At 51.6% G+C, this 27,495-nt stretch overlaps 1 protein-coding gene across 1 annotated transcript in view; it reads left to right on the top strand.

The window, feature by feature from the left end:
- Nucleotides 1-27,495, top strand: part of PAXBP1 (PAX3 and PAX7 binding protein 1) — a 149,037-nt gene that overhangs the window by 99,264 nt on the left and 22,278 nt on the right. The window contains 8 exon segments of the mRNA XM_075333371.1: nucleotides 7,716-7,828; nucleotides 8,800-8,915; nucleotides 14,848-15,047; nucleotides 15,558-15,702; nucleotides 23,651-23,772; nucleotides 24,000-24,076; nucleotides 26,036-26,102; nucleotides 26,286-26,432. Of these exon segments, the coding sequence (XP_075189486.1) occupies nucleotides 7,716-7,828; nucleotides 8,800-8,915; nucleotides 14,848-15,047; nucleotides 15,558-15,702; nucleotides 23,651-23,772; nucleotides 24,000-24,076; nucleotides 26,036-26,102; nucleotides 26,286-26,432 (987 nt within the window).

The following is a 27,495-nucleotide window of genomic DNA, read 5'->3' as shown; positions in this document are numbered from 1 at the left end:
TGGGGCGGGTGCAATCCCTTGCGACATCGCTAACAATGTCGCAGCGTGTAACGCACCCTTAAGGTCTATACTCTCTCTCTTTCTTTCTTCTCTCTTTCTCTCTTTCTTTCTCTTTCTTTCTCTTTCTTTCTCTTTCTTTCTCTTCTTCTTTCTTTCTCTTTCTTTCTCTCTTTCTTCTCTCTTTCTTTCTCTTTCTTTCTCTTTCTTTCTCTTTCTTTCTCTCTTTCTTTCTCTCTTTCTTTCTCTCTTTCTTTCTCTCTTTCTTTCTCTTTCTCTTTCTTTCTCTTTCTTTCTCTTTCTTTCTCTCTTTCTTTCTCTTTCTTCATCGTTCCTATGGGAGACCCAGACCATGGGTGTATAGCTTCTGCCTCTAAAGGACACACAAAGTACTACACTAAAAAGTGTAGCTCCTCCCTCCGAGCATATACACCCCCTGGATAACCAAATATAGCCAGTTCAATGCTTTGTGTTCAGGAGGCACACATCCACACATGCATTCTCATCTGATTTTTGATTTTCAAGAGTTTGAAGAAAAGTGGGTCCAAGCCTGGACCCCCGGCATGTCCCTTCTCACTCCACTGTGTCGGCGGTGTTGTTAAGGTTTAATTCATGGCTGGAGCCTTACATGCCGCGCTCCTTCACCATCCCTCGGGCTCTGGCTTGAAGTGGGAGCCAGCACGGTTCTCACTGCCTTGCAGGAGACCGGTCTCCATCCGCAGCCCTTTCAGGATCCTTCCGGACGGAGCACTCATCCCTCAGGGACCTGGCCCTGCGTCTCACAAGCTAAGTATTGAGACGTTCTTGTCAGGGGGGGGTCCCTTGCACTTTAATGTTGGGGAGAGTGTGTTATTTAACCTTTGTGACATTTCCGGCCGGTTCTCTGGTTTTCACCAGAGAACCGCGCCGAGGGTGCCTGCGCGCCGGCCGCATTGTAAAATTTAGGCCCGGCTTCGCCTGAGGCCTAGTTTCGTTTTCACTGCCCCTGCATGTCAGTCATGCAAGGGGACAGTGCGGCTCCGCCCACCGGCCGTTCGACACAGGGGAGGACACTCCTCTCTGAGGAGATGTTTCCCTCCCCTGTATATCTCCTTGGCCCTCCGGATCCCGCTCTTTTACTAAGCCCCGCCCCCTCTCCTCACTCCGGCGCCATTTTCTCAGCGTTCTCACACTGATCGGCGCTGGCTGCAGCATCTCTGCTAATCTGTCTGGGGGTCCGAGCTGTGGGATCCGGAGGGCACACAAACGGTCTGGTAAGCCACAACCTCGGTTGTGGACTTTCTTATACACTCTCTCGGAGTCATTCTGGCAGAGCCCCCACCTCAGCAGCATGTCTCACACTAGGAGCAAGGCTGTACTCAATATGCACTGCATGTAGGCTCGTACTGCCTGAACCGAGCACATATCCACATTGTGATGCCTGCTCTAACATGGTGGTGCCTCAGCCTGGAGTCTCCCCAGTGGTCCCTCCGGCTGCTCCGGCCCCGGTGGCTGAACCCCCGGCATGGGTAGAATCCTTCTCTAAGTCTATCTCCCAGTCCTTTGCCGACTCCATGGGAGAGTTGTCCCGGACTCTGCTGAGCATGCATCAGCCCCCTTCTCAGGGCGCCTCTGCTGCTTCGGCTCGCTCTCCAGAGCTCACAGAGGATTCTTCATCTGCTCCCAGACCCCGTCCTCCTAAACGGAGACGCAGGGTCCCCTCTCCCTCCTCTCCTTCCTCGTCCCGCGGCTCTGATACACGAGCTGACTCGCAGGACGAGGAGGATGTCTTTTCTAGGGGCTCGGACGCTACCTCCATGTGCCCCATTGATCTGACCGAGGGTGACGCAGACGTTAGTGATTTGATTGCATCCATTAATTCTGTACTGGACCTCAATCCGCCAGTATCAGAGGAACAACCCTCTCTGGCAGAAAAGCACCAGTTTACCTTGCCTAAGAGAACAAGGAGTGTGTTCTTTAACCACTTCAGTTTTCAGGCCACTGTGACCAAGCCCAGGGCCTGTCCTGACAAACGCTTTCCAAAACGTGGTTCTGGTGACCGTTCTCCTTTTCCACCAGAGGTGGTCAAGGAGTGGGCTCACTCACCTAAGGTAGACCCTCCGGTGTCTAGACTCTCAGCCCGGACAGTTGTGTCAGTGGCTGATGGCACCTCACTTAAGGATCCCACTGACCGCCAGGTTGACCTTCTGGCCAAATCTGTATATGAGGCGGCAGGGGCCTCGTTCTCCCCATCTTTTGCAGCAGTGTGGGCTCTCAAAGCCATTTCTGCTTCTCTAGAGGAGATGCATTCCCTAGCCAGGGAATCTATGTCTGAAATGGTTGCCTTAACTTCCCAGGCTTCAGCCTTTTCAGCCTACGCCATGTCTGCCATGCTGGAGGCTTCTCACCGCACTGCAGTGGCTTCGGCTAATTCCCTCGCTATCCGCAGGATCTTGTGGCTTCGAGAGTGGAAGGCAGACGCTTCTTCAAAGAAGTACCTTGCTGGGCTCCCATTTGCTGGGTCCAGGCTGTTCGGTGAACAACTGGATGAGATTATTAAGGAAGCTACTGGCGGGAAGAGTACTTCCTTGCCACAGACTAAAACCAGGAAACCTGTCCAGGGCAGGAACCAGTCGAGGTTTTGTTCCTTTCGTTCCTCCAACTGGTCGTCCTCTAAGCCCTCAGCCTCGTCCACTAACTCAGCCAAGGACCAGAAGCCCAAATGGCGCACGAAGCCGCGTCCTCAGAAGTCCGCAGGAGCTGCTGCCACCAAGGCGGCCTTCTCTTGACTATCTGGCCGAGCCAGCAACGTCCTTGGTCGGTGGCAGGCTCTCCCACTTTGGCGACGTGTGGTTTCAACACGTCTCCGATCAGTGGGTGCGGGATATCCTCTCCCACGGCTACAGGATAGAATTCTCTTCCAGCCCGCCAAACAGATCTTTTCTGTCAACTCCCCCCTGCTCCAAGGCCGCCGCCTTCTCTCAGGCCGTGGCATCCTTGCAGGCCAACGGAGTAACTGTACCGGTTCCCGCCAGGGAACGGTTCAGAGGTTTCTACTCAAATCTCTTCCTAGTCCCCAAAAAGGACGGTTCCTTCCGGCCCATCCTGGATCTCAAGCTTCTCAACAAGCATGTTCAGGTGTGGCATTTTCGCATGGAGTCTCTGCGATCAGTCATTGCCTCAATGACCCAAGGAGATTTCCTGGCATCCATCGACATCAGAGATGCCTATCTGCATGTGCCAATTGCAGTTTCACACCAGCGTTGGCTACATTTTGCAATCGGAGAGGAACATTTCCAATTCGTGGCTCTCCCCTTCGGGTTAGCCCCTCGAGTATTCACCAAGGTCATGGCAGCAGTGGTTGCGGTTCTGCACCTCCAGGGGTTGGCAGTGATTCCTTACCTGGACGACCTTCTAGTCAAGGCTTCATCCAGCGCAGACTGTCAGCGGAGTGTCTCACTCACTCTCGCCACTCTTGTTCAATTCGGGTGGCTTGTCAATCTGCCCAAATCCACTCTGACTCCGACCCAGAAGCTCACGTACCTAGGGATGCAATTCGAGACTCTGCCGGCACTTGTCAGGCTGCCCTTAGTCAAACAGCAGTCCCTCCATCTGGCGGTGCGCTCTCTGCTGAGGCCCCGCCGTCTTTCCATCAGGCACCTAATGCAGGTGCTGGGTCAGATGGTGGCGTCAATGGAAGCGGTTCCCTTTGCCCAGTTCCATCTGCGTCCTCTGCAGCTGGACATTCTCCGCTGTTGGGACAAGCGGACTTCTTCCTTGCACAGGTTGGTGGCTCTGTCGCCACAGACCAGGAGCTCTCTTCAGTGTTGGCTTCAGCCCCTCTCTCTGTCTCAGGGACGCTCCTTCCTGGCCCCCTCCTGGGTGATCCTCACCACGGATGCCAGTCTATCCGGCTGGGGAGCAGTATTTCTCCACCACCGAGCACAGGGCACTTGGACTCCGTCCGAATCAGCCCTCTCGATCAATGTGCTGGAAATCAGAGCTGTGCTCCTAGCTCTCGTAGCCTTTCGCCACCTGTTGGCGGGCAAGCACATTCGAGTCCAGTCAGACAACGCGACAGCAGTTGCCTACATCAATCACCAGGGCGGGACTCGCAGCCGCCTGGCAATGTTGGAAGTTCAACGCATCCTTCAGTGGACGGAAGCGGACGCGCTGGTTCAGGATTGGTCCCAGTTTCGTCTGTCTTACGTGTTTTCCCCCTCTAGCTCTCTTGTCCAGAGTCTTGCGCAAGATCAGAATGGAGGGCCGTCGGGTCATCCTCATTGCCCCAGACTGGCCCAGGCGAGCTTGGTACCCAGACCTGCTCCATCTGTCCGTAGAGGTGCCGTGGCATCTCCCAGACCGCCCAGACCTTCTCTCACAAGATCCGTTTTTCCGCCAGAATTCTGTGGCTCTCAGATTGACGGCGTGGCTCTTGAGTCCTGGATCTTGACGACTTCCGGCATTCCTCCCGAAGTCATTTCCACTATGACTCAGGCTCGGAAGTCTTCCTCGGCCAAAATTTATCACAGGACTTGGAGAATTTTCCTGTCCTGGTGTCGGTCTTCCGGCCATGCCCCTTGGCCTTTTTCCTTGCCGACCATCCTGTCCTTTCTACAGTCCGGTCTGCAGCTAGGACTATCCCTCAATTCCCTCAAGGGACAGGTCTCGGCTCTGTCAGTGTTGTTCCAGCGGCATATCGCCCGGCTGGCTCAGGTGCGCACCTTTATGCAGGGCGCATCTCACATCATTCCACCTTACCGGCGGCCTTTGGATCCCTGGGACCTTAATCTGGTCCTCACGGCCTTGCAGAAACCCCCCTTTGAGCCTCTTAGGGAGGTTTCTTTGTTTCGTCTTTCACAGAAAGTCGTCTTTCTAGTGGCCATAACTTCCCTCAGGAGAGTCTCTGATTTAGCTGCTCTCTCTTCGGAGTCACCTTTTTTGGTTTTTCATCAAGACAAGGTGGTTCTCCGTCCGACTCCGGACTTTCTCCCTAAGGTGGTATCTCCTTTCCACCTTAACCAGGACATTTCATTGCCGTCCTTTTGTCCGGCTCCTGTTCATCGCTTTGAAAAAGCGTTGCATACTCTGGATCTGGTGCGGGCGCTCCGGATCTATGTGTCACGCACCGCTGTTCTTAGGCGGTGCACCTCTCTTTTTGTGCTGACCACAGGTCGGCGCAAGGGCCTCTCGGCTTCTAAACCGACCCTGGCTCGTTGGATTAGGTCGGCCATCTCTGATGCCTACCAGTGTACTCAAGTGCCTCCCCCGCCGGGGATCAAGGCACACTCGACCAGAGCTGTCGGTGCCTCTTGGGCTTTCAGGCACCAGGCTACGGCTCAGCAGGTCTGTCAGGCTGCCACTTGGTCTAGTCTGCACACCTTTTCGAAGCACTACCAAGTGCATGCTCATGCTTCGGCAGATGCGAGCTTGGACAGACGCATCCTTCAGGCGGCTGTCGCCCATTTGTGAAGTTAGGTTTCGCCTACTTCTCAGTTTTCTGTTTATTTCCCACCCATGGACTGCTTTGAGACGTCCCATGGTCTGGGTCTCCCATAAGGAACGATGAAGAAAAAGAATTTTGTTTACCGTAAATTCTTTTTCTTATAGTTCCGTAATGGGAGACCCAGCACCCTCCCTGTTGCCTGTTGGCAGTTTCTTGTTCCGCGTGTTATCACCGGCTGTAGACAGAGGCTCCGGTTGTTCCGGTTTTTTGCTCTATCTCTACTTGTGGGTGGCTATTCTCCTTCAGCTTTTGCACTAAACTGGCTATATTTGGTTATCCAGGGGGTGTATATGCTCGGAGGGAGGAGCTACACTTTTTAGTGTAGTACTTTGTGTGTCCTCCGGAGGCAGAAGCTATACACCCATGGTCTGGGTCTCCCATTACGGAACTACAAGAAAAAGAATTTACGGTAAGTAAACAAAATTCTCTTTTTCTCTTTCTTTCTCTTTCTTTCTCTCCTTTCTTTTTCTTTCTCTTTCTTTCTCTCTTTCTCTTTCTCTCTTTCTCTTTCTCTTTCTCTTTCTCTCTTTCTCTCTTTCTCTCTCTCTCTCTCTCTCTCTCTCTCTCTTTCTCTCTCTCTCTCTCTCTCTCTCTCTCTTTCTCTCTCTCTTTCTCTCTTTCTCTCTTTCTTTCTCTTTCTCTTTCTCTTTCTCTCTCTTTCTCTCTTCCTCTCTTTCTTTCTCTTTCTCTTTCTCTCTCTTTCTCTCTCTTTCTCTCTTTCTCTCTCTTGCTCTCTCTCTCTCTTTCTCTCTCTCTCTTTCTGTCACACACACCTCTGCCATATAACCTTCTATTGTTAGTACTTTTCGCAATGTAACCAATGACTCTGAATGTTTACCCCCTAATTCTCCATATAGAAATGTTGTGTCTTGCTTGGCTACACAGTTTAGGATATGCTGGACTCAGGACCTCACACACAGATCGTCAGCTCCTGCTCTAAATTGTTTATACGTGTCTGGAGCCGGCAGGACTTGCTATTCTAGTGCATTGTACAGGGCTGTGTTGTGTGCCCTGTTTACACCATCCGAACCTACATACAAGATGACATCAATACCACAGCGCATGGCCGAGGCACTCTGCAAAGGGTTGTAGCCCTCAGTCACCTGGATGACAAAATCATTGCACAGCATTAACAATAACGCCAAAGGCGTGAATTCACTCTTTGTAATAGTATCGCTATATTGTTTTCTGATGATGGTACATAGATATCGTGCTGGCTTTGTCTTGTGTACCTGACTCTTAGGGCGCCTTATGTTGGCTATTGTATTGCCAGCGTCGTCCATGTCCAGCAACACCTTGGACCTAAAGAATCTCATTATAGGGACACCTCATAGAAACAATCAGCGGTGGGTTTTGAGGGGCCCATATAGTGCAGCATAGACTTTTATTAAATAGGTGGTCGTCTTATATACAGGTAAAATTGTAAAGGGCTTGTAAATAGGAGATTTGCTTGCGTCACCCTGAAGATTTTTGGATCCTACCAGTTTGTGTCCCTGCACTTCTCCCATGTTAGAGGCAAAGCTGCTTCCGGACAGTCCACAGTTTGGGCCAGCGGCTCAGCCTTACCACTGGTCCAAACCATGACTTTTTAGGAGCCCTCTGCCCCCTGGCATGTAGGAAGCTGGGCAACAGGGGAGCTATGTGCTACTAAAGACAGGAGATTGGAATAACCCTTTAAGTATATTGTGTATACCTTGTCTATCATTGTAGAGTGTCTTCCTTTGTGGTATGGATCTCCTGTTACTTTCTACATTTCTAATGATGTCTTTGCAGTCCCCTCACATGACGCTTGCTATTTTCTCTGATAGAACCATGACACAGAATACACGGAGACATTGCGGTATAAATCGGGACAGCGATTCTAGGCATCAGACCTTGAGCCTTTCTTCCCTGCCTCCTGCTTATGATAGGTTTCTGCCTGTAATCTCTCACAAGCAGGAGGCGGGGGAGACACTGAAGCTTTATCCCATAGAAAATGCTGGAGATGTTGCACACAAGACTGTGCAAGTAATGGGAGGTTTATTATTCTGCAGCCATTATGTCAAAGGTCTACATTTAAACAATTAGATTTTGCAGTATTATAATGGATAACCTTGTGTTTGTCACAATCTATCTTTCTCAGCTAAATGTCTAGAGAAGCAGCTTTTATTTTTACAATCTGTATCTTAGAAGTCATATGTGAGGAATGTGAAGACGTCTTGTAGATTGTGTCTGAACAACGGCTTTGTTCTGAAAATTCTCAGGTAAAGCTTTAATGGCACCAAATCTAGACTCTTTTGGGCGCGATCGAGCAGCGTATCAGGAGCACGCGAAACAGCGGAGGATAGCCGAAAGAGAAGCCAGAAGGTGAGGGATGGGGTTCAAATTATGTCCCTTATTTTTCATTTTAGAAGACTCACCAGATTATAATACGCCCCTTAAATTTAGAGAAAAAAAAAAGGGGGGAGTCCGTCTTATAATTTAATGGTGTCTTACCAGAGAGGGCGGCATCTGTGCTGGGGTAGGGTGCTGCTGCCGTCGGTGCAGCGAGTGTCCCAGATGCTCACTGCAGACAGCGGCGCCGAGAGACAGGAGGAACATCCAGGAACTGTTGGGAGAGCGGGCTTCAAAGGAATGGCGCCTGGAGTCTGTGCAAGCGCAGATTAAGCAATCTGCTCAATCAAAAGCCTAGATCTCATCTGCGCACATGCCACCTCCGGGTGCCATTTTCCTTAAGCCCGCTGCTGGGAGATCAGTGGGCCGGAGGAGGCGCATTCACAGATGAGATCTTGAGCCGAGAGCTCCATCAGCGCACACGCTGACTGCGGGCGCCATTATTTGAAATCTGCACTGCTGACATTCAGGATGGCCCCTGCCTCACCGCCCACAACGCAACAGAGTGCACCGCCTACAGCACAGCCCAGTGCACAGCCTGCAGCATCGCCCCTACGTCCTGTGACCTCTCTCCACCACCCCCTGTAAGCTACGTTCGGCTTATCAGACGCACCCTTAATTTTCCTCCCAAATTTTTGGGAGGAAAAATGTGTCTTATAATCTTAAAAATATGGTATATTCTCCCACCTCACTGTTGTGGAACTACAACTCCCATCCAGAAATTAAAGAGCAGTTGCTTTTTATGTTGTAATCGTGCTTAAGTGATGATTATAGCTCATGTTCAAGCCTCGCCCTCCACTAAGGGGTGTCCCGAGATCGCTGTTGGCACCAAAAATCTTTTCCATGTAAATTTTTGGTGACCTCTAAGCCTTTAGCTGTATATATTTAGCTGCACATTACACAAAAGTTGATGAAATCCATCGAGTGATTCCTCTTTGTCTCAGAGCACGACGACGACAAGCTCGTGAGGTTTCTGATCAGATGGACGAACACCTTGAAGGTCTTTCAAGTGATGATGAGGAGACCTCTACAGACGTCACCAACTTTAACATGGAGAAAGGCAAGTCTAGTTCACCGTGTCGTCCTTCATCATGGACGTTGCGCCACCGTGCCTTCGATATTGGTACTGACGCGGTGTGACAGTATGGGGAGGGGGGATTCTGTCTGTCACAGTTGAAGATACCCACGAAAAAAGAAGGATTTTCTTTGTCGCTCCTAATTGGGAGACCCAGACAATTGGGGTGTATAGCTATGCCTCCGGAGGCCACACAAAGTATTACACTAAAAGTGTAAAGCCCCTCCCCTTCAGCCTATACACCCCCCGTACTGCTACGGGCTCATCAGTTTTTATGCTTTGTGCGAAGGAGGTCAGACATCCACGCATAGCTCCACAGCTTAGTCAGCAGCAGCTGCTATGTCGGATGGAAGAAAAGAGGGCCCATAACAGGGCCCCCAGCATGCTCCCTTCTCACCCCACTTTTGTCGGCGGTGTTGTTAAGGTTGAGGTATCCATTGCGGGTACGCAGGCTGGAGCCCACATGCTGCTTTCCTTCCCCATCCCTCAATTAGGGCTCTGGGTGAAGTGGGATCCCATCGGTCTCCAGGCACAGGAGACCGTGCTCCATCCACAGCTCCTGAGGACCCTGCTGGATAGGAGCCGAGTATCGTTCAGGGACATGGCCCTGCTACTTGGAGGTACTCTGTGTCCCCGTGGGGACCGCGCACAGCAACACTCCAGCATTGCTGGGTGTGCTAGTGCACCGGGGACAGCAGCGCTGGCTGCATGTGTGCCACTATACACTCAGCGTCGCTGAGTGTATTTGTGTAGGGGGACTGCCGCGCTGACCGCCGCTGCCATGGTTATCCCTGCGGCGCGGCTGGGACTGTTAGTGCGCCGGGGACTTCCGCGCCGACCGCGCTTATACGGCGGCCGAGCTTATAACTATAGTCCCCGGCTTCTGCGGCCTAGTCTCATTCTTTTCCCGCCCCCAGCCCTGCCAGTCAGGGGAAGGGCGGGACGCTGTACAGGTCGGCAGCACTGAGGGCTGGAGCATGCTTTGCATACTCCATCCCCCTCACTCTGCACAGTGGGGCACCAGTTCCCGCACTTTTCTGGGTCACGCCCACGGCTCCCTCCTCTCCCCAGGACGCTGGCAGCCATTCCTCTCAGCTCTGCTAACGCTGGAGAGGAGAGACAAGCTCAAAGAGACCCAGGCAGGAATTCTGGTGCCCACACAAACGCTTTGCGCAGGTGGTAAGCAGCACCTGTGGTGCTGGCCCCACTAGTGCAGAAGTGTATTTATAGTTTATATGATTATAGTCTATACTTTACACTGTAGGGTGCACTGTTGATTTGTGGCTATTTACCCTCCTGTATTGCTCAGAGGAGACAACAGCATGTCGTCCACAAATAGCAAGGGTGCCATGGCACAGACTTACTATGCTGCCTGTGCAGCATGTACGGCTATACTGCCGGCAGGTTCCACTGACCCTCATTGTGTGCAATGCTCGGCCCCTGTGGCACTTTCTCAGCCGGAGCCTCTGCTAGGGGTGGCCCAGGGAGAACCACCTGTTAACACTGTCCAGGTGACAGGGACGGAGTTTGCAGTTTTTACTGAAAGACTTTCTGAGACTATGGCTAAGATATTAGAAGCCTTGCAGTCCAGGCCGGCATCTCAAGCCAGGGGCACTGTGTTATCATTGTCCCCTGGTTCCCCTCAGTTGGAACAGCAATGTCCTCCCGGGGTGTCTCATGGATCCCAGGGTGAGGTCTCTGACACGGACCGCAGCCCCAGACCGATTAAGCGAGCTCGCTATGATATCCCCTCGACATCATCACATTGTTCAGGGTCTCAGCGAGAGGACTCTCTGTATGATGAAGCGGAGCTAGCTGATCAGGATTCTGATCCTGAAGCCGCTCTCAACCTTGATACTCCTGATGGGGACGCCATAGTGAATGATCTTATTGCGTCCATCAATGAAATGTTGAATATTTCTCCCTCAGCTCCTCCAGTGGAGGAGTCAGCTTCTCAGCAGGAGAAATTCTGTTTCAGGTTTCCCAAGCGTACAAAGAGTATGTTTCTGGACCACTCTGACTTCAGAGAGGCAGTCCGGAAACACCGAGCTTATCCAGATAAGCGTTTTTCCAAGCGCCTTAAGGATACACGTTACCCTTTTCCCCCTGACGTGGTCAAGGGCTGGACTCAGTGTCCCAAGGTGGATCCTCCAATCTCCAGACTGGCGGCTAGATCCATAGTTGCAGTGGAAGATGGAGCTTCACTCAAGGATGCCACTGACAGACAGATGGAGCTCTGGTTGAAATCCATCTCTGAAGCTATCGGCGCGTCTTTTGCTCCAGCATTCGCAGCCGTATGGGCACTCCAAGCTATCTCAGCTGGTCAGGCGCAAATTGATGCACTCACGTACGTCTGCGCCGCAGGTGGCGTCCATAACCTCTCAAACGTCGGCATTTGCGTCCTACGCTATTAATGCTGTCCTGGACTCTGCGACCCGTACGGCGGTTGCAGCCGCCAATTCGGTGGTAATACGCAGGGCCTTGTGGCTGCGGGAATGGAAGGCAGATTCGGCTTCCAAAAAGTGCTTAACTGGATTGCCATTTTCTGGCGACCGTTTGTTTGGTGAGAGATTGGATGAAATCATCAAACAATCCAAGGGAAAGGAAACATCCTTACCCCAAGCCAAACCAAAAACACCCCAACAGAGGAGGGGACAGTCGAGGTTTCGGTCCTTTCGGGGTGCGGGCAGGTCACAATTCTCCTCGTCCAAAAGGCCTCAGAAGGATCAGAGGAACGCCGACGCATGGCGGTCTAAATCACGCCCTAAAAAGACCGCCGGAGGTGCCGCTACCAAAGCGGCTTCCTCATGATTTACGGCCTCCTCACACCGCATCCTCGGTCGGTGGCAGGCTCTCCAGCTTTTGCGACACCTGGCTGCCACAAGTAAAAGACCGTTGGGTGAGAGACATTTTGTCTCACGGTTACAGGATAGAGTTCAGCTCTCGTCCTCCGACTCGATTCTTCAGAACATCTCCGCCTCCCGAGCGAGCCGAGGCTCTTCTGCAGGCGGTGGGCATTCTGAAGGCAGAAGGAGTGGTGGTCCCGGTTCCTCTTCAGCAACAGGGTCACGGTTTCTACTCCAACCTGTTTGTGGTTCCAAAGAAGGACGGGTCCTTCCGTCCTGTTTTAGACCTAAAACTGCTCAACAAACACGTAAGGACCAGGCAGTTCCGGATGGAATCCCTCCGCTCCGTCATCGCCTCAATGTCCCAAGGAGATTTCCTAGCATCGATCGATATCAAGGATGCTTATCTCCACGTACCAATTGCTCCAGAGCATCAGCGCTTCTTGCGCTTCGCCATAGGAGACGAACACCTTCAGTTCGCGGAACTGCCGTTCGGCCTGGCGACAGCCCCAAGGGTTGTCACCAAGGTCATGGCTACAGTAGTTGCGGTCCTCCACTCTCAGGGTCACTCAGTGATACCTTACTTAGACGATCTGCTGGTCAAGGCACCCTCTCAAGAGGCATGCCAACACAGCCTCAACGTTACTCTGGAGATTCTCCAGAGTTTCGGGTGGATCATCAATTTTCCAAAGTCAAATCTGACACCGGTCCAATCACTGACATATCTTGGCATGGAGTTTCATACTCTTCCAGCGATAGTGAAGCTTCCGCTGGACAAACAGCGTTCACTACACACAGGGGTACAATCTCTCCTTCAAGGTCGGTCACACCCCTTGACGCACCTCATGCACTTCCTGGGGAAGATGGTGGCAGCAATGGAAGCAGTCCCTTTCGCGCAGTTTCACCTGCGTCCTCTTCAATGGGACATCCTACGCAAGTGGGACAGGAGGCCGACGTCCCTAGACAGGAACGTCTCCCTCTCTCAAGCAACCAAAGCTTCCCTTCGGTGGTGCTTCTTCCCACCTCATTATCGAAAGGGAAATCCTTCCTACCCCCATCCTGGGCGGTGGTCACGACGGACGCGAGCCTGTCAGGGTGGGGAGCAGTTTTTCTCCACCACAGGGCTCAGGGTACGTGGACTCAGCGAGAGTCCTCACTTCAGATCAATGTTCTGGAGATCAGGGCAGTGTATCTTGCCCTAAAAGCGTTCCAGCAGTGGCTGGAAGGCAAGCAGATCCGAATTCAGTCGGACAACTCCACAGCGGTGGCTTACATCAACCACCAAGGTGGGACACGCAGTCGGCAAGCCTTCCAGGAAGTCCGGAGGATTCTGCTGTGGGTGGAAGCCACAGCATCCACCATATCCGCAGTTCACATCCCGGGCGTAGAAAACTGGGAAGCAGACTTTCTCAGTCGCCAGGGCATGGACGCAGGGGAATGGTCCCTTCACCCGGACGTGGTTCAGGAGATCTGTTGCCGCTGGGGGATGCCGGACGTCGACCTAATGGCGTCACGGCACAACAACAAGGTCCCAACATTCATGGCTCGATCTCAAGATCACAGAGCTCTGGCGGCAGACGCCTTAGTTCAGGATTGGTCGCAGTTTCAGCTTCCTTATGTGTTTCTTCCTCTGGCTCTGTTGCCCAGAGTGTTACGCAAGATAAGGGCCGACTGCCGCCGCGCCATCCTCGTCGCTCCAGACTGGCCGAGGAGGTCGTGGTACCCGGATCTGTGGCATCTCACGGTCGGCCAACCGTGGGCACTGCCAGACCGACCAGATTTGCTGTCTCAAGGGCCGTTTTTCCATCTGAATTCTGCGGCCCTCAACCTGACTGTGTGGCCATTGAGTCCTGGATCCTAGCGTCTTCAGGATTATCTCAAGAGGTCATTGCCACTATGAGACAGGCTAGGAAACCAACGTCCGCCAAGATCTACCACAGGACGTGGAAAATATTCCTGTCGTGGTGCTCTGCTCAGGCGTTTTCTCCCTGGCCATTTGCCTTGCCCACTTTTCATCTCAATCAGGACATCTCCTTACCCTCGTTTTGTCCTCATCCAGTTCACCAATGTGAAAAGGATTTGCACTTGTTAGATCTGGTGAGAGCACTCAGACTCTACATTTCTCGTACGGCGCCCCTGCGCCGCTCCGATGCTCTTTGTCCTTGTCGCTGGCCAGCGTAAAGGGACACAAGCTTCCAAATCAACCCTGGCTCGGTGGATCAAGGAACCAATTCTCGAAGCTTACCGTTCCTCGGGGCTTCCGGTTCCCTCAGGACTGAAGGCCCATTCTACCAGGGCCGTGGGAGCGTCCTGGGCCTTGCGACACCAGGCTACGGCTTAGCAGATGTGTCAGGCAACTACCTGGTCGAGCCTGCACACTTTCACGAAACACTATCAGATGCATACCTATGCTTCGGCAGATGCCAGCCTAGGTAGGCGAGTCCTTCAGGCGGCAGTTGCCCACCTGTAGGACGGAGCTGTTACGGCTCTATTATGAGGTATTATTTACCCACCCAGGGTACTGCTTTTGGACGTCCCAATTGTCTGGGTCTCCCAATTAGGAGCGACAAAGAAGGGAATTTTTTTTACTTACCGTAAATTCCTTTTCTTCTAGCTCCAATTGGGAGACCCAGCACCCGCCCCTGTTTTTTGTATACACATGTTGTTCATGTTAAATGGTTTCAGTTCTCCGATATTCCTTCGGATTGAATTTACTTTAAACCAGTTTATAATTTTTTCCTCCTTCTGGCCTTTGCACCAAAACTGATGAGCCCGTAGCAGTACGGGGGGTGTATAGGCTGAAGGGGAGGGGCTTTACACTTTTAGTGTAATACTTTGTGTGGCCTCCGGAGGCATAGCTATACACCCCAATTGTCTGGGTCTCCCAATTGGAGCTAGAAGAAAAGGAATTTACGGTAAGTAAACAAAATTCCCTTCTTTGTGTACTCACCGTAAAATCTCTTTCTCTGAGTCTTCATTGGGGCAGACCTCTTGATTCTTTGTAGGGGGGAAACTAATTTCCCTCACTGTACAGAGAATTTACTTTTGTTTTTTGGGGGTTTTTTTTTCAGATCGGCTATTGAAAGAGTCCAGCAAAGTGTTTGAAGACACCCTGGAGAATTTCCATTCCATCGATTGTATCAAGTGTCAGTTTGAGAGCTGGCGCACGTCTTACTATAACACGTATAAAGATGCCTACATTGGGCTTTGTTTACCAAAACTGTTAAATCCTCTTATACGCCTCCAACTTTTATCTTGGAACCCGCTGGAGGTAGGTTACGAATATTGGGATATACACATGGAAGAATGTTGTCTGGAACAATGTTTGATATCTTTAGGGCGTGTTCACATCGGGGGCAGTTTTGCTCTTCCAGTCCCATACAATAACAATTCTGGAGCTTTTTTCCCTGGAAATCTGTGTAGCGCATTCCCTCTGTAATTCCTCCTGGAAATCTGAAATAAAGAAAAGATTGACAACGGGTAGGGCGTGTCCATATACACTATATTATTCTAGCAGAACCAATTGGTATAGGGCCAGCCACTTTTGACGAGAGGGGGGTCAATAAGACCTAAGTTGTCAATTTCTTAATTTATTTCATGTGGAATAACAAAAGCTGCAGAGTTCTAGGAAAAATCTCCAGAATTTTCATGGGGTATGCACGTATTTCCTAAAAGTCACAGGTCAGGGGATCTGACAGATCGTCTTATGGAAAAATCCGCCAGAATCATCATGTAAACCTGCAGCTTCACAAAACTGATTGCGTTTCATTCTTCCTTTCAGCCCCGATGCTGTGACTTTGAGAGTATGGGCTGGTTTGAGTCTCTGCTCTTTTACGGTTGCGAAGAGAAAGAATATGACAGTGAAGACGCAGACATTCTGCTTTTGCCTTCATTAGTGGAAAAGGTTATTCTTCCGAGGCTCGCAGGTTGGTGCAGATGATTACCTGGCAATTAATGAGAAGTAATTTAAGCGCAGCTATAATCAGAATGGTCTCCTCACAATCATGAAGTGTCCGCTCTCCCCCTCCCCCTCTCTCCACCCCCCTTCCCCTTCTGTATCCACCTGTATTGTAAAGTGCTTCAAACTACTGTTACTTAGTGCCCTTTCTCTCTCTCTCTCTGCCCCTTTCTCTCTCTCTCTGCCCCCTTTCTTTCTCTCTGCCCCTTTCTCTCTCTCTCTGCCCCTTTCTCTCTCTCTCTCTCTGCCCCTTTCTCTCTCTCTGCCCCTTTCTCTCTCTCTCTGCCCCTTTCTCTTTCTCTCTGCCCCTTTCTCTTTCTCTCTGCCCCTTTCTCTTTCTCTCTGCCCCTTTCTCTTTCTCTCTGCCCCTTTCTCTTTCTCTGTGCCCCCTTTCTCTCTCTGCCTTTTTCTTTCTCTCTGCCTTTTTCTTTCTCTCTGCCCCTTTCTCTCTCTCTCTGCCCCTTTCTCTCTCTCTCTGCCCCTTTCTCTCTCTCTCTGCCCCTTTCTCTCTCTCTCTCTGCCCCTTTCTCTCTCTCTGCCCCTCTCTCTCTCTGCCCCTTTCTCTCTTTCTCTCTTTCTCTCTCTCTGCCCCTTTCTCTCTCTCTGCCCATTTGTCTCTCTCTCTGCCCCTTTCTCTTTCTCTCTGCCCCTTTCTCTTTCTCTCTGCCCCTTTCTCTCTCTCTCTCTGCCCCCTTTCTCTCTCTCTGCCCCCTTTCTCTCTCTCTCTGCCCCCTTTCTCTCTCTCTGCCCCCTTTCTCTCTCTCTGCCCCCTTTCTCTCTCTGCCCCCTTTCTCTCTCTGCCCCCTTTCTCTCTCTGCCCCCTTTCTCTCTCTGCCCCCTTTCTCTCTCTGCCCCTTTCTCTCTCTCTCTGCCCCCTTTCTCTCTCTCTGCCCCCTTTCTCTCTCTCTGCCCCCTTTCTCTCTCTCTGCCCCCTTTCTCTCTCTCTGCCCCCTTTCTCTCTCTCTGCCCCCTTTCTCTCTCTCTGCCCCTTTCTCTCTCTGCCCCTTTCTCTCTCTCTCTGCCCCTTTCTCTCTCTCTGCCCCTTTCTCTCTCTCTCTGCCCCTTTCTCTCTCTCTCTGCCCCTTTCTCTCTCTCTGCCCCTTTCTCTCTGCCCCTTTCTCTCTGCCCCTTTCTCTCTGCCCCTTTCTCTCTGCCCCTTTCTCTCTGCCCCTTTCTCTCTGCCCCTTTCTCTCTGCCCCTTTCTCTCTGCCCCTTTCTCTCTGCCCCTTTCTCTCTGCCCCTTTCTCTCTGCCCCTTTCTCTCTGCCCCTTTCTCTTTCTCTCTTCCCCTTTCTCTCTCTCTGCCCCTTTCTCTCTCTCTGCCCCTTTCTCTCTCTCTGCCCCTTTCTCTTTCTCTCTGCCCCCTTTCTCTCTCTCCTTTTTATATTTCTGTATCCACTGAAAGTGCAGCAAACTACTGTTAGTGCTCTTTCTCGTTCCCCGCTCTTTCTCGTTCCCCGCTCTTTCTCGTTCCCCGCTCTTTCTCGTTCCCCGCTCTCTCGTTCCCCGCTCTCTCGTTCCCCGCTCTCTCGTTCCCCGCTCTTTCTCGTTCCCCGCTCTTTCTCGTTCCCCGCTCTTTCTCGTTCCCCGCTCTTTCTCGTTCCCCGCTCTTTCTCGTTCCCCGCTCTTTCTCGTTCCCCGCTCTTTCTCGTTCCCCGCTCTTTCTCGTTCCCCGCTCTTTCTCGTTCCCCGCTCTTCTTCATATATTTCTATGAAGCGGTCACTCTTTGCTGCACAGACGTCAGAGAGAGCCCTTATAAATAACGAGACATGCACCAGGTGTATCAAAGCCCATAACTAGGTTTAATGTACCTGTCTGGCCTCCTTTTAAGGCTTATGCTAATTGTGTTGACCTAACAAGGTGTGAATAAAGCCATACTTTTTTCAGTTGCTCAGTTTCTATCTTTGTTTCTTCAGCGCTCTATTGGGAGACCCAGACGATTGGGGTATAGCTACTGCCCTCTGGAGGCCACACAAAGCACTACATCAAAAGTGCAAGGCCCCTCCCCCTCTGGCTATACCCCCCCCGTGGTATCACGGGTTCTCCAGTTTTAGCTTTGTGTGCGAAGGAGGTCAGACATCCACGCATAGCTCCACAGATTTTAGTCAGCAGTAGCTGCTGACTATTTCGGATGGAAGAAAAGAGGACACATATAGTGTCCCCAGCATGCTCCCTTCTCACCCCTGGATGGTGTTGTAAGGTTGAGGTACCTATTGCTGGTACGGAGGCTGGAGCCCACATGCTGCTTTCCTTCCACATCCCCCTGAGGGGCTCTGTGGAAGTGGGATCCTGCCGGCCTCAAAGCTCTGACGCCGGGCTCCATCCACAGACCCATTTGAACCTGTTGGATACGGAGCTGGAGTACCGTTCAGGGACATGGCCCTGCACCATTACAGGTACTCTGTGTCCCCGGTCACACAGACACAGCACACTCCAGACTTGCTGGGTGTGCTAGTGCGCCGGGGACAGTAATGGGTTACAGTCACTGCAGCTTTGCTGAGTGACTTTGTGTTTTGGGAACTACCGCGCCGGACGCTCCGGGAGCGGCGGCGCGGCTGGGACTTGTAGTTCGCCGGGGACTGGGCGCCGACCGCGCTTTTACGGCGGCGGCGCTTATAAATCCAGTCCCCGGCTTCTGCGGCCTAGTGCCGCTTCGTTCCCGCCCCCTCCCTGTCACTCAGGGAAGGGGACAGGCGCTGAGCAATCAGCAGCGCCGAGGGCTGGAGCCTTTTTACATGCTCCAGCCCTCTCACTGCACACTGTCGGGCGCCGGATTCCCGCTCTGCCTTGGGGGCACGCCCACGGCCCGCCCCTCCTCACATGAGCTGGGGAAGAAGCCGGCAGCCATTACGATCGGACTTTCGGCAACCAGGCAGGACGGTGGCGATCATACACCCGCTTATAGGCGGGCGGTAAGCGGCACACATAGTGCTGACCACAGATAACTGCAGTGTGTACATGTGTTGTTTTTAACTGCACAGGTCGCTATATGCCCGCTTGGGGAGCGACACATTAGCAGCAGGAAAGCAGGTGTGCTAAGGCACAGGCTTTCTAGGCTGCTTGTATTGCACGACTGAGGTGTTCATTTGTGTTTATGTGTTACACTTTGCATTGTACAGTCGCTAGTCTTAGCTATATTCTCTTGGAATGGCTAGACTACAGCAGCAGAAAACCAAGGGTGCTGGGGCACAGGTTTTTTTCTATGCTGCTTGTATTGCATAGGCTGCAGTGTGCATTTGTACTTGTGCTTGTATGCTATACATTACACTGTATGGTCACTCTTCTGGGCCATATTCCCCTAGATGACTAGTCTACAGCAGCAGAAGAGCTGGGGTGCCAGGGCACAGGCTTCTATGCTGATTGTATTGCATGTGCTGCAGTGTTCATTTGTACTTGTGCTGGTATGCTATACATTGCACTGTAGGGTCACTCTTGGCTATATTCCCCTAGATGACTAGTATACAGCAGCAGAAGAGCAGGGGTGCCAGGGCACAGGCTTCTATGCTGCTTGTATTGCTTGTGCTGCAGTGGTCATTTGTACTTTATGCCTGTATGCTATACATTGCACTGTACGGTCACCAATCTTGGCTATATAATTCTAGATAGCTAGTCGGCAGCGGCAAAACAGCAACACAGATTTTCAGTGCTGTTTTTACTACATGGGATGCTGTTCATGACACCGTCCCATTGTGTGCATGCTCCCCTGGAGCACTTCGTCTGCCTGGGTCTCTACTAGTTGTGGCCAAAGAAACCACCTGTCAACCCTGTCCATGGACAGGGACGGAGTAGTCATAATATAGAGACTTGCAGTCCAGACAGGCCATGGGCAATCTACTTGACCAAAAGGCAGCTCTTCAGGGCTTTGATACTGACATAGCTATCGATCCGGATACACCGGGTGGTAACGCCATACGGAGATCCTATACCGTCCATCAATGGAAGGTTGGATCTTTCTCCCTCAGCTCCCCCAGTGGAGTTAGGAGACGAACAGGAGAAGTCCTTTTTCAGTATCTCACACAGATATTGAGTATTTTTCTGGCCACGCTGACTTCAGAGAAGCAGTCCAGGAACACCACGCTTACCAGATAAGCGTCTTCTCCAAATGTTTTTAGGATACACGTTATCCCTTTTCCCCTGACGCGGTCAGCGCTGGACCCAGGGTCCAAAGGTGGATTCTCCAATCTCCAGGCTTGCGTCTAGAGACATAGTTGCACTGGAGATGGGGCTTCACTTAAAGATGCCAGTCACAGACAGATGGACTCTGGTTGAAATCTGTCTAGGAAGCTATCGGCGTGTCGGTTGCTCCGGCATCCACAGCCGTATAGGCAACCTAACCTTTTCAGCTGTTCTTGCGCAGCTGGCCTTGAGCACAGGGACATCTGTACCGCAGAGGCGTCCGTAACCCGCAATGTCTGCACTGCGACTTACCCTGTTAATACTGTCCTAAAAGTACAGTCGAGGTTTCGGTCCTTCCCAAGCTCCGGTAGGTCCCAATTGTCCTCGGGCAAAAGGGCTACTAAACCTCAGACGGGATCAGATTTCGGCCGGGCTCAATCACGCCCAAGGAAGGCAGTCGGAGGAACCGCTACCAAGGCGGTCTCCTCAGGACTCTCAGCACTCTCTCTCTCTCCGCATCCGCGGTTGATGGCAGAACCCCCCGCCTTTGGCGACATTTAGCTGCCACAGGTCACAGACCGGTGGGTGACGGACATTGTGCTCACGGGCACAGGACAGTGTTCTATTCTCGTCCTCCGACTCCATTTCCCTGCTGCAGGCGGTGGATGCTCTAAGAGCAGAAGGAGTGGTGATCCCTGTCCCCCCTCAGGAACGAGGGCGGGGGTTTGTACTCCAATCTCTTTGTGGCTCCAAAAAAGGACGGTTCCTTCCGCCCCGTTCTGGTCCTGACACTGCTCAACGAGCATGCGAACTCCAGGCGGTTCCGGATGGGATCCCTCCGATCCGTCATTACCTCAATGTCTCGAGGAGACTTCCTTGCCTCAACAGACATCAAAGATGCCTATCTCCACGTGCCAATTGCTACGGAGCACCAACGTTTTCTACGTTTTGTGATAGGAGACGAACATCTTCAGTTCGTAGCTCTGCCATTCAGTCTGGCGACAGCCCCACGGGTGTTCACCAAGGTCATGGCAGCAGTGGTAGCAGTCTTGCACTTTCAGGGACACCCGGTGATCCCATACTTGGACGATCTACTCGTCAAAGCACCCTCCCTCGAGGCATGCCAACGCAGCCTGAATGTTACGCTGGAGACTCTCCAGACTTTCGGGTGGATCATCAATTTGGCAAGGTCAAATCTGTCTCCGACTCAATCACTAACGTATCTCGGCATGGAGTTTCATACTCTATCAGCAATAGTGAAGCTTCCGCTGAACAAGCAGCGTTCACTGCAGACAGAGGTGCAGTCTCTCCTTCAAGGCCAGTCGCACCCCTTAAGGCGCCTCATGCACTTCCTAAGGAAGATGGTGGCAGCCATCGAGGCAGTTCTCTTTGCGCAGTTTCATCTGCGCCAACGGCAATGGGACATTCTCCGCCAATGGGACGGGCAGTCGACCTCCCTGGACAGGGAAGTCTCCCTTTCCCAGACGGCCGAGGACTCTCTGCTATAGTGGCCATAGCCCCCATCCTGGGCACTGGTCACGACAGATACGAGTCTGTCAGGGTGGGGAGCAGTTTGTCTCCGCCACATGGCTCAGGGGACGTGGACTCAGCAGGAGTCCACCCTTCAGATCGATGTTCAAATCGGGGCAGGGTATCTTACCCTATTAGCCTTCCAGAAGTGGCTAGAAAGAGAGCAGATCCGAATCCAGTCGGACATCTCCACAGCGGTGGCATACATCAACCACCAAGAAGGGGCGCGCAGTCAGCAAGCCTTCCAGGAAGTCCGGCGAATCCTCATGTGGGTGGAGGACACAGCATCCATCATATCCGCAGTTCACATCCCGGGCGTAGAAAACTGGGAAGCAGACTTCCTCAGTCGCCAGGGTATGGACGCGGGGGAATGGTCCCTTCACTCGGACGTGTTTCAGGAAATCTGTTGCCGCTGGGGGGTGCCGGACGTCGACCTAATGGCGTCTCGGCACACCAACAAGGTCCCGGCATTTATGGCACGATCGCGCGATCACAGAGCTCTGGCGGCAGACGCCTTAGTGCAAGATTGGTCGCAGTTCCGGCTCACATATGTGTTTCCACCTCTGGCACTCTTGCCCAGAGTACTGCGCAAAAATCAGATCCGATTGCAGCCGCGTCATACTCGTCGCACCAGACTGGCCGAGGAGATCGTGGTACCCGGATCTGTGGCATCTCACGGTCGGCCGACCGTGGTCACTACCAGACCGACCAGACTTACTGTCCCAAGGGCCGTTTTCTCTATCGGAATTCTGCGGCCCTGAACCTGACTGGGTGGCTTTTGTGTCCTGGATCCTAGCGTCTTCAGGATTTTCCCAAGGGGTCGTTGCCACCATGAGACAGGCTAGGAAGCCCACGTCTGCTAAGATACCACAGAACGTGGAAGATTTTCTTATTCTGGTGCTCTACTCAGGGAGTGTCTCCCTGGCCATTTGCATTGCCTACTTTTCTTTCCTTCCTACAATAGGAGTCAGAAAAGGGCTTGTCGCTCGACTCCCTCAAAGGGCAAGTCTCAGCACTATCCGTGTTTTTTCAGAAGCGTCTAGCACGTCTTTCTAAGGTGTGCACGTTCCCGCAGGGGGTTTGTCATATCGTACCCCCGTACAAGCGGCCGTTAGATCCATGGGATCTGAACAGGGTTCTAGTTGCTCTCCAGAAGCCGCCTTTCGAGCCTCTGAAGGAAGTCTCTTTTTCTCGCCTGTCACAGAAGGTGGCGTTTCTCGTTGCGATCACATCACTTCGGCGAGTGTCTGAGCTGGCAGCTCTGTCTTCCAAGGCTCCCTTCCTGGTGTTTCACCAGGACAAGGTAGTGCTGCGCCCCATTCCGGAGTTTCTCCTTACCGTCTTTTTGCACTCATCCGGTTCACCGGTATGAGAATGATTTACGTTTGCTAGATCTGGTGAGAGCACTCAGAATCTACATTTCCCGCACGGCGCCCATGCGCCGTGCCGATGCACTTTTTGTCCTTGTCGCTGGTCCGCGCAAGGGGTTGCAGGCTTCTAAAGCCACCCTGGCTCGATGGATCAAAGAACCAATTCTAGAGGCCTACCGTTCTGCGGGGCTTCCGGTTCCTTCAGGGCTAAAAGCCCACTCAACCAGAGCCGTGGGTGCGTCCTGGGCATTACGTCACCAGGCTTCGGCTCAACAGGTGTGCCAGGCAGCTACCTGGTCCAGTCTGCACACTTTCACCAAGCATTATCAGGTGCATACCTATGCTTCGGCGGATGCCAGCTTAGGTAGAAGAGTCCTGCAGGCGGCAGTGACACCCCTGTAGGGGAGGGCTGTTTTGCAGCTCTAACATGAGGTATTTCTTTACCCACCCAGGGACAGCTTTTGGACGTCCCAATCGTCTGGGTCTCCCAATAGAGCGCTGAAGAAGAAGGGAATTTTGTTACTTACCGTAAATTCCTTTTCTTCTAGCTCTTATTGGGAGACCCAGCACCCGCCCTGTTGTCCTTCGGGATGTTTTTTTGTTGTTTGCGGGTACACATGTTGTTCATGTTGAACGGTTTTTCAGTTCTCCGATGTTATTCGGAGTTAATTTGTTTAAACCAGTTATTGGCTTCCTCCTTCTTGCTTTGGCACTAAAACTGGAGAACCCGTGATACCACGGGGGGGGTATAGCCAGAGGGGGAGGGGCCTTGCACTTTTGATGTAGTGCTTTGTGTGGCCTCCAGAGGGCAGTAGCTATACCCCAATCGTCTGGGTCTCCCAATAAGAGCTAGAAGAAAAGGAATTTACGGTAAGTAACAAAATTCCCTTCTTCCCTCAGTTTTTGCGGAGAACGTGTGGGATCCATTTTCTACGACGCAGACAAGCAAGCTGGCAGCGGTGTTCCAGAAACTAATGACCGGATACCCGACCATCGTAAATTCAGACAACAAGAACACCGAGGTAACAATAACTCCCAAGTCCTAGAACACCGTGCTCTCTGCTCACTCACAGCAAGGATAGAGGATAGTCATTAGATTCTGCTTGAACATATGGCACGTGCAGCAATACCTATAGGCTGGACTTATAAGTCTGCTAGGCTTCTGGTCATGTAACTTGTGTATGCTGTGTATGTATATGTGTGTGAGCACACTATTTCACCCTGTAAAGTGTTGTTCTGTACTTTGCAGGCACTACTGAAAGCATTGCTCATGAGAATGAGGAGAACGTTGGACGATGATGTTTTTATGCCTCTTTATCCCAAAAAGTAAGTGTCTCTGAATTTTTTGCTTTGCTTGTATCCAAATGCAAATATTCTTCCAATATATGAGGATGCACCTACCACCTTTGTAGACTTTTAATATAGCAAGTTCTGAGATGATCATTAATGGGGTTTTCTGTTTTCTCATCTTCTTAAATGGGTAATATTGCAGAGTGCTTGAAAAAACACCTTTGCAATTTACCTGTTTTTATCCTCTCAAGATTGTGCAGATTTTATTATTACTCATTGCCTTTGTTACCGGCCACATTTACAGTCAGAAGTAATCGGTATTGAGCGCAGCTCTTACAAGTTGTTTGCTATATACGGTTTGCAAGAACTGTTCTGAAGCTGGGCCCAATCGCATTAATAATAATAATATAATATTTATTATAGCGCCATTAATTCCATGGTGCTTTACAATTTAAAAAGGTTTTACATAAAATACAAGTACAACAATCATTAACAATACAAAACAGACTGGTATAGTAGAGAGGACCCTGCCCGCTACAGACCGGTATAGGAGGAGAGAGGATCCTGCCCAAGAAGGCTCACAGTCTACAGGGAATGGGTGATAGTACAATAGGTGAGGACTGAGCTGGTTGCGCAGTAGTGTACTGGACTGAGGGTTATTGTAGGTTGTAGGCTTGTTGGAAGAAGATGGGTCTTCAGGTTACTCTTAAAGCTTTCCACGGTAGGGGAGAGTCTGATATGCTGAGGTAGAGCGTTCCAGAGTATGGGGGAGGCATGGGAGAAATCTTGTACGAGATTGTGGGAAGAGGATATAAGAGAGGAGTAGAGAAGGAGATCTCGTGAGGATCTGAGGTTGCGTGCAGGTAGGTACCGGGAGACTAGGTCACAGATGTAGGGAGGAGACCGGTTGTGGATGGCTTTGTAGGTCATGGTTAATGTTTTGAACTGGAGTCTTTGGGCAATGGGAAGCCAGTGAAGGGATTGACAGTGGTGAGGCTGGGGAATAGCGAGGGAAGAAGTGGAATAAGCGGGCTGCAGAGTTCAGGATAAATTGGAGGGGTGCAAGAGTGTTGGAAGGGAGGCCAGAGAGCAGGAGGTTGCAGTAGTCGAGGCGGGAGATGAGGGCATGCACTGTTTTTGCTGATTCTTGGTTAAGGAAAGCACGGATCTGGGAGATATTTTTGAGTTGTAGTCTGCATGAGGTGAAAGGGGCTTGGATGTGCGGCTTGAAGGATAGAGCAGAGTCGAGGGTTACTCCAAAGCAACGAGTTTGTGAGACTGGGGAGAGTAAGCAACCATCAAGATTGATGGATAGGCTTGTTGGAGGAGTTGAATGAGGAGGAGGAAAGATAATGAATTCTGTTTTGTCCATATTAAGCTTTAGGAATTACATAGAGAAGGATGAAATAGACAGACATCGTGGGATTTTGTTTAGTAAGGAGGTAATGTCAGGTCCAGAGAGGTAGATCTGTGCGTCATCGGCATAGAGATGATACTGGAAGCCGTGGGACTCTATGAGCTGTCCCAGGCTGAAGATGTAGATGGAGAGCAGCAGGGGTCCAATAACTGAGCCTTGGGGGACACCGACAGGGGGTGAGATGAGGAGGTGGTGTGTGAGTGGGAGACGCTGAAAGTTCGGTCAGTAAGGTATGAAGAGATCCAAGATAGGGCCAAGTCTGTGATGCCCAGAGAGGAATAGGAGGGAGTGGTCCACTGTGTCGAAGGCAGAGGACAGGTCCGGGAGAAGGAGGACATCGCATCTTCAGTACCACTGGATCCTCCGATGCTGTAGATACTCTGCTTGTAACATTGGAGAGCGCACAGTTCATCCCCTTAGTCTAAGCTATAAATCGGGAATGCACAGTTTCCCAGGCAAATAGGAAGCCGGGAGGCAGCGGGGAGGGTGCTCCCAAAGAGACCACATTACAAAAATTCCTTTATATGTCACAGGAATACCTATTTAATGGAGAACTTTGTAAATCTTTGTATTTCTAGTGTGATCGACAATAAGAACTCCGGGCCGTGCGTGTTCTACCAGCGCCAGTTCTGGTCTTCAGTAAAGGTAAAGGCGACCATGTCATCTAGAAGCCTCGGAGTATGAGTGACTATCCCATGCTCTCGTGGTTCCCCAGACGCTCCTTTTGTGACTTGTGCTCGTCATATCCACGAAGTCGCCTTTCTCAGAAGAAAGGAATGAGATTTAATGGCAGTGTATGTATTTACAGGCCTTGTTTATCTGTCTCAGCTCCTAGGAAACTTCTTGAAGTGGTACGGAGTCCTCTCCAACAAGAGCCTACAGGAGCTGGCCATAGACGGGCTGCTGAACAGATATCTTCTCGTGGCTTTTCAGAATAATGAGAATGGAGGAGAGAGTATTTGGAAAGCGCAGAGAGTGAGTAGGATTATGCCTTTTTTTTTGGATTTCCAAACCCCGAGGGTTTTATCCATGCAGTTCCCCTCCACCAGTGCTGTCCATTCACAAGGGGATAATTGTCAGCAGATAGCTGTAATGTGATGTGAATGGGGCCTTACCGGATCCTTTCCTTTCCAATCATCTTCTGCTGGGACTGATCGGGCGCAGCGGTGGATCGGGGGCTGAGCGGGCGCAGCGGTGGATCGGGGGCACTTACCAAATGGCACTTGGAGGGATCACTCTCCTCAGCTTTCACGGATGAAGTGAAGCGGAGGGGAGTGGTCACCTACAGGTCACCTGCCCCAGATCCAATGTGATTGGAGGGATCGGTCACAAAGCCGATCTCTAATCAGAGCTGGGGGCGGGTGAAACAGAGATCACCCGGCTCCAGCCAATGATCGGTGCTACAGCTGCACTGATCATGACTGGATTTCAAGGTTTCAGCCATTTTCAATGGCTGAAACATCACAGTGGCTGTGATTGGCTGAGTGGTGTTCGTCAGCCAATCACAGCCTCCGTAGGTCCGGTCCGGGGGGAGACACCACCCCTCCTGAGGTCAAGCAGAGGTCCCCTCCTCCCCGCACACCGATCGCAGCCACCGGAGCCGCGATTTCGCCATGGGTACGTCATGGGTCGTTAAGTACTATGTCACCATGACGTACCCAGTACACCATGGGTCGTTAAGTGGTTAAAGATATTAAGGAATGCAGCTGCAGATGGCCCTTTTCTATATTTTTTTTACCCCCAAAATGCCGCGCCCCCCCCCCCCCTCCCTTTGCTACGCCACTGGTGTCATCAGACCAATGGGCCGACCACCATCTCCACCAACTCTCCTATACACAGGAGCGCCGGCTTATCTCTGGGAGAACATTACGATTGGGAGTCCGAAACTGGACATTCGAGATCACTTACACATAAGACCGTTGTTCCGACCTGTCGGGTTCAGCCAACCTTAATCTAATATGCACGGGGCCTTAAGGCAGAGATTCTCAATCTTCTGTTCTACTCAGGTCCCATAAACCGATCCATGGTGATGCCAGAA

Source organism: Anomaloglossus baeobatrachus, chromosome 2, assembly GCF_048569485.1.
Source record: "Anomaloglossus baeobatrachus isolate aAnoBae1 chromosome 2, aAnoBae1.hap1, whole genome shotgun sequence".
In the NCBI taxonomy this organism is placed as follows: domain Eukaryota; kingdom Metazoa; phylum Chordata; class Amphibia; order Anura; family Aromobatidae; genus Anomaloglossus; species Anomaloglossus baeobatrachus.
This window is presented reverse-complemented; position numbering and strand designations above follow the sequence as displayed.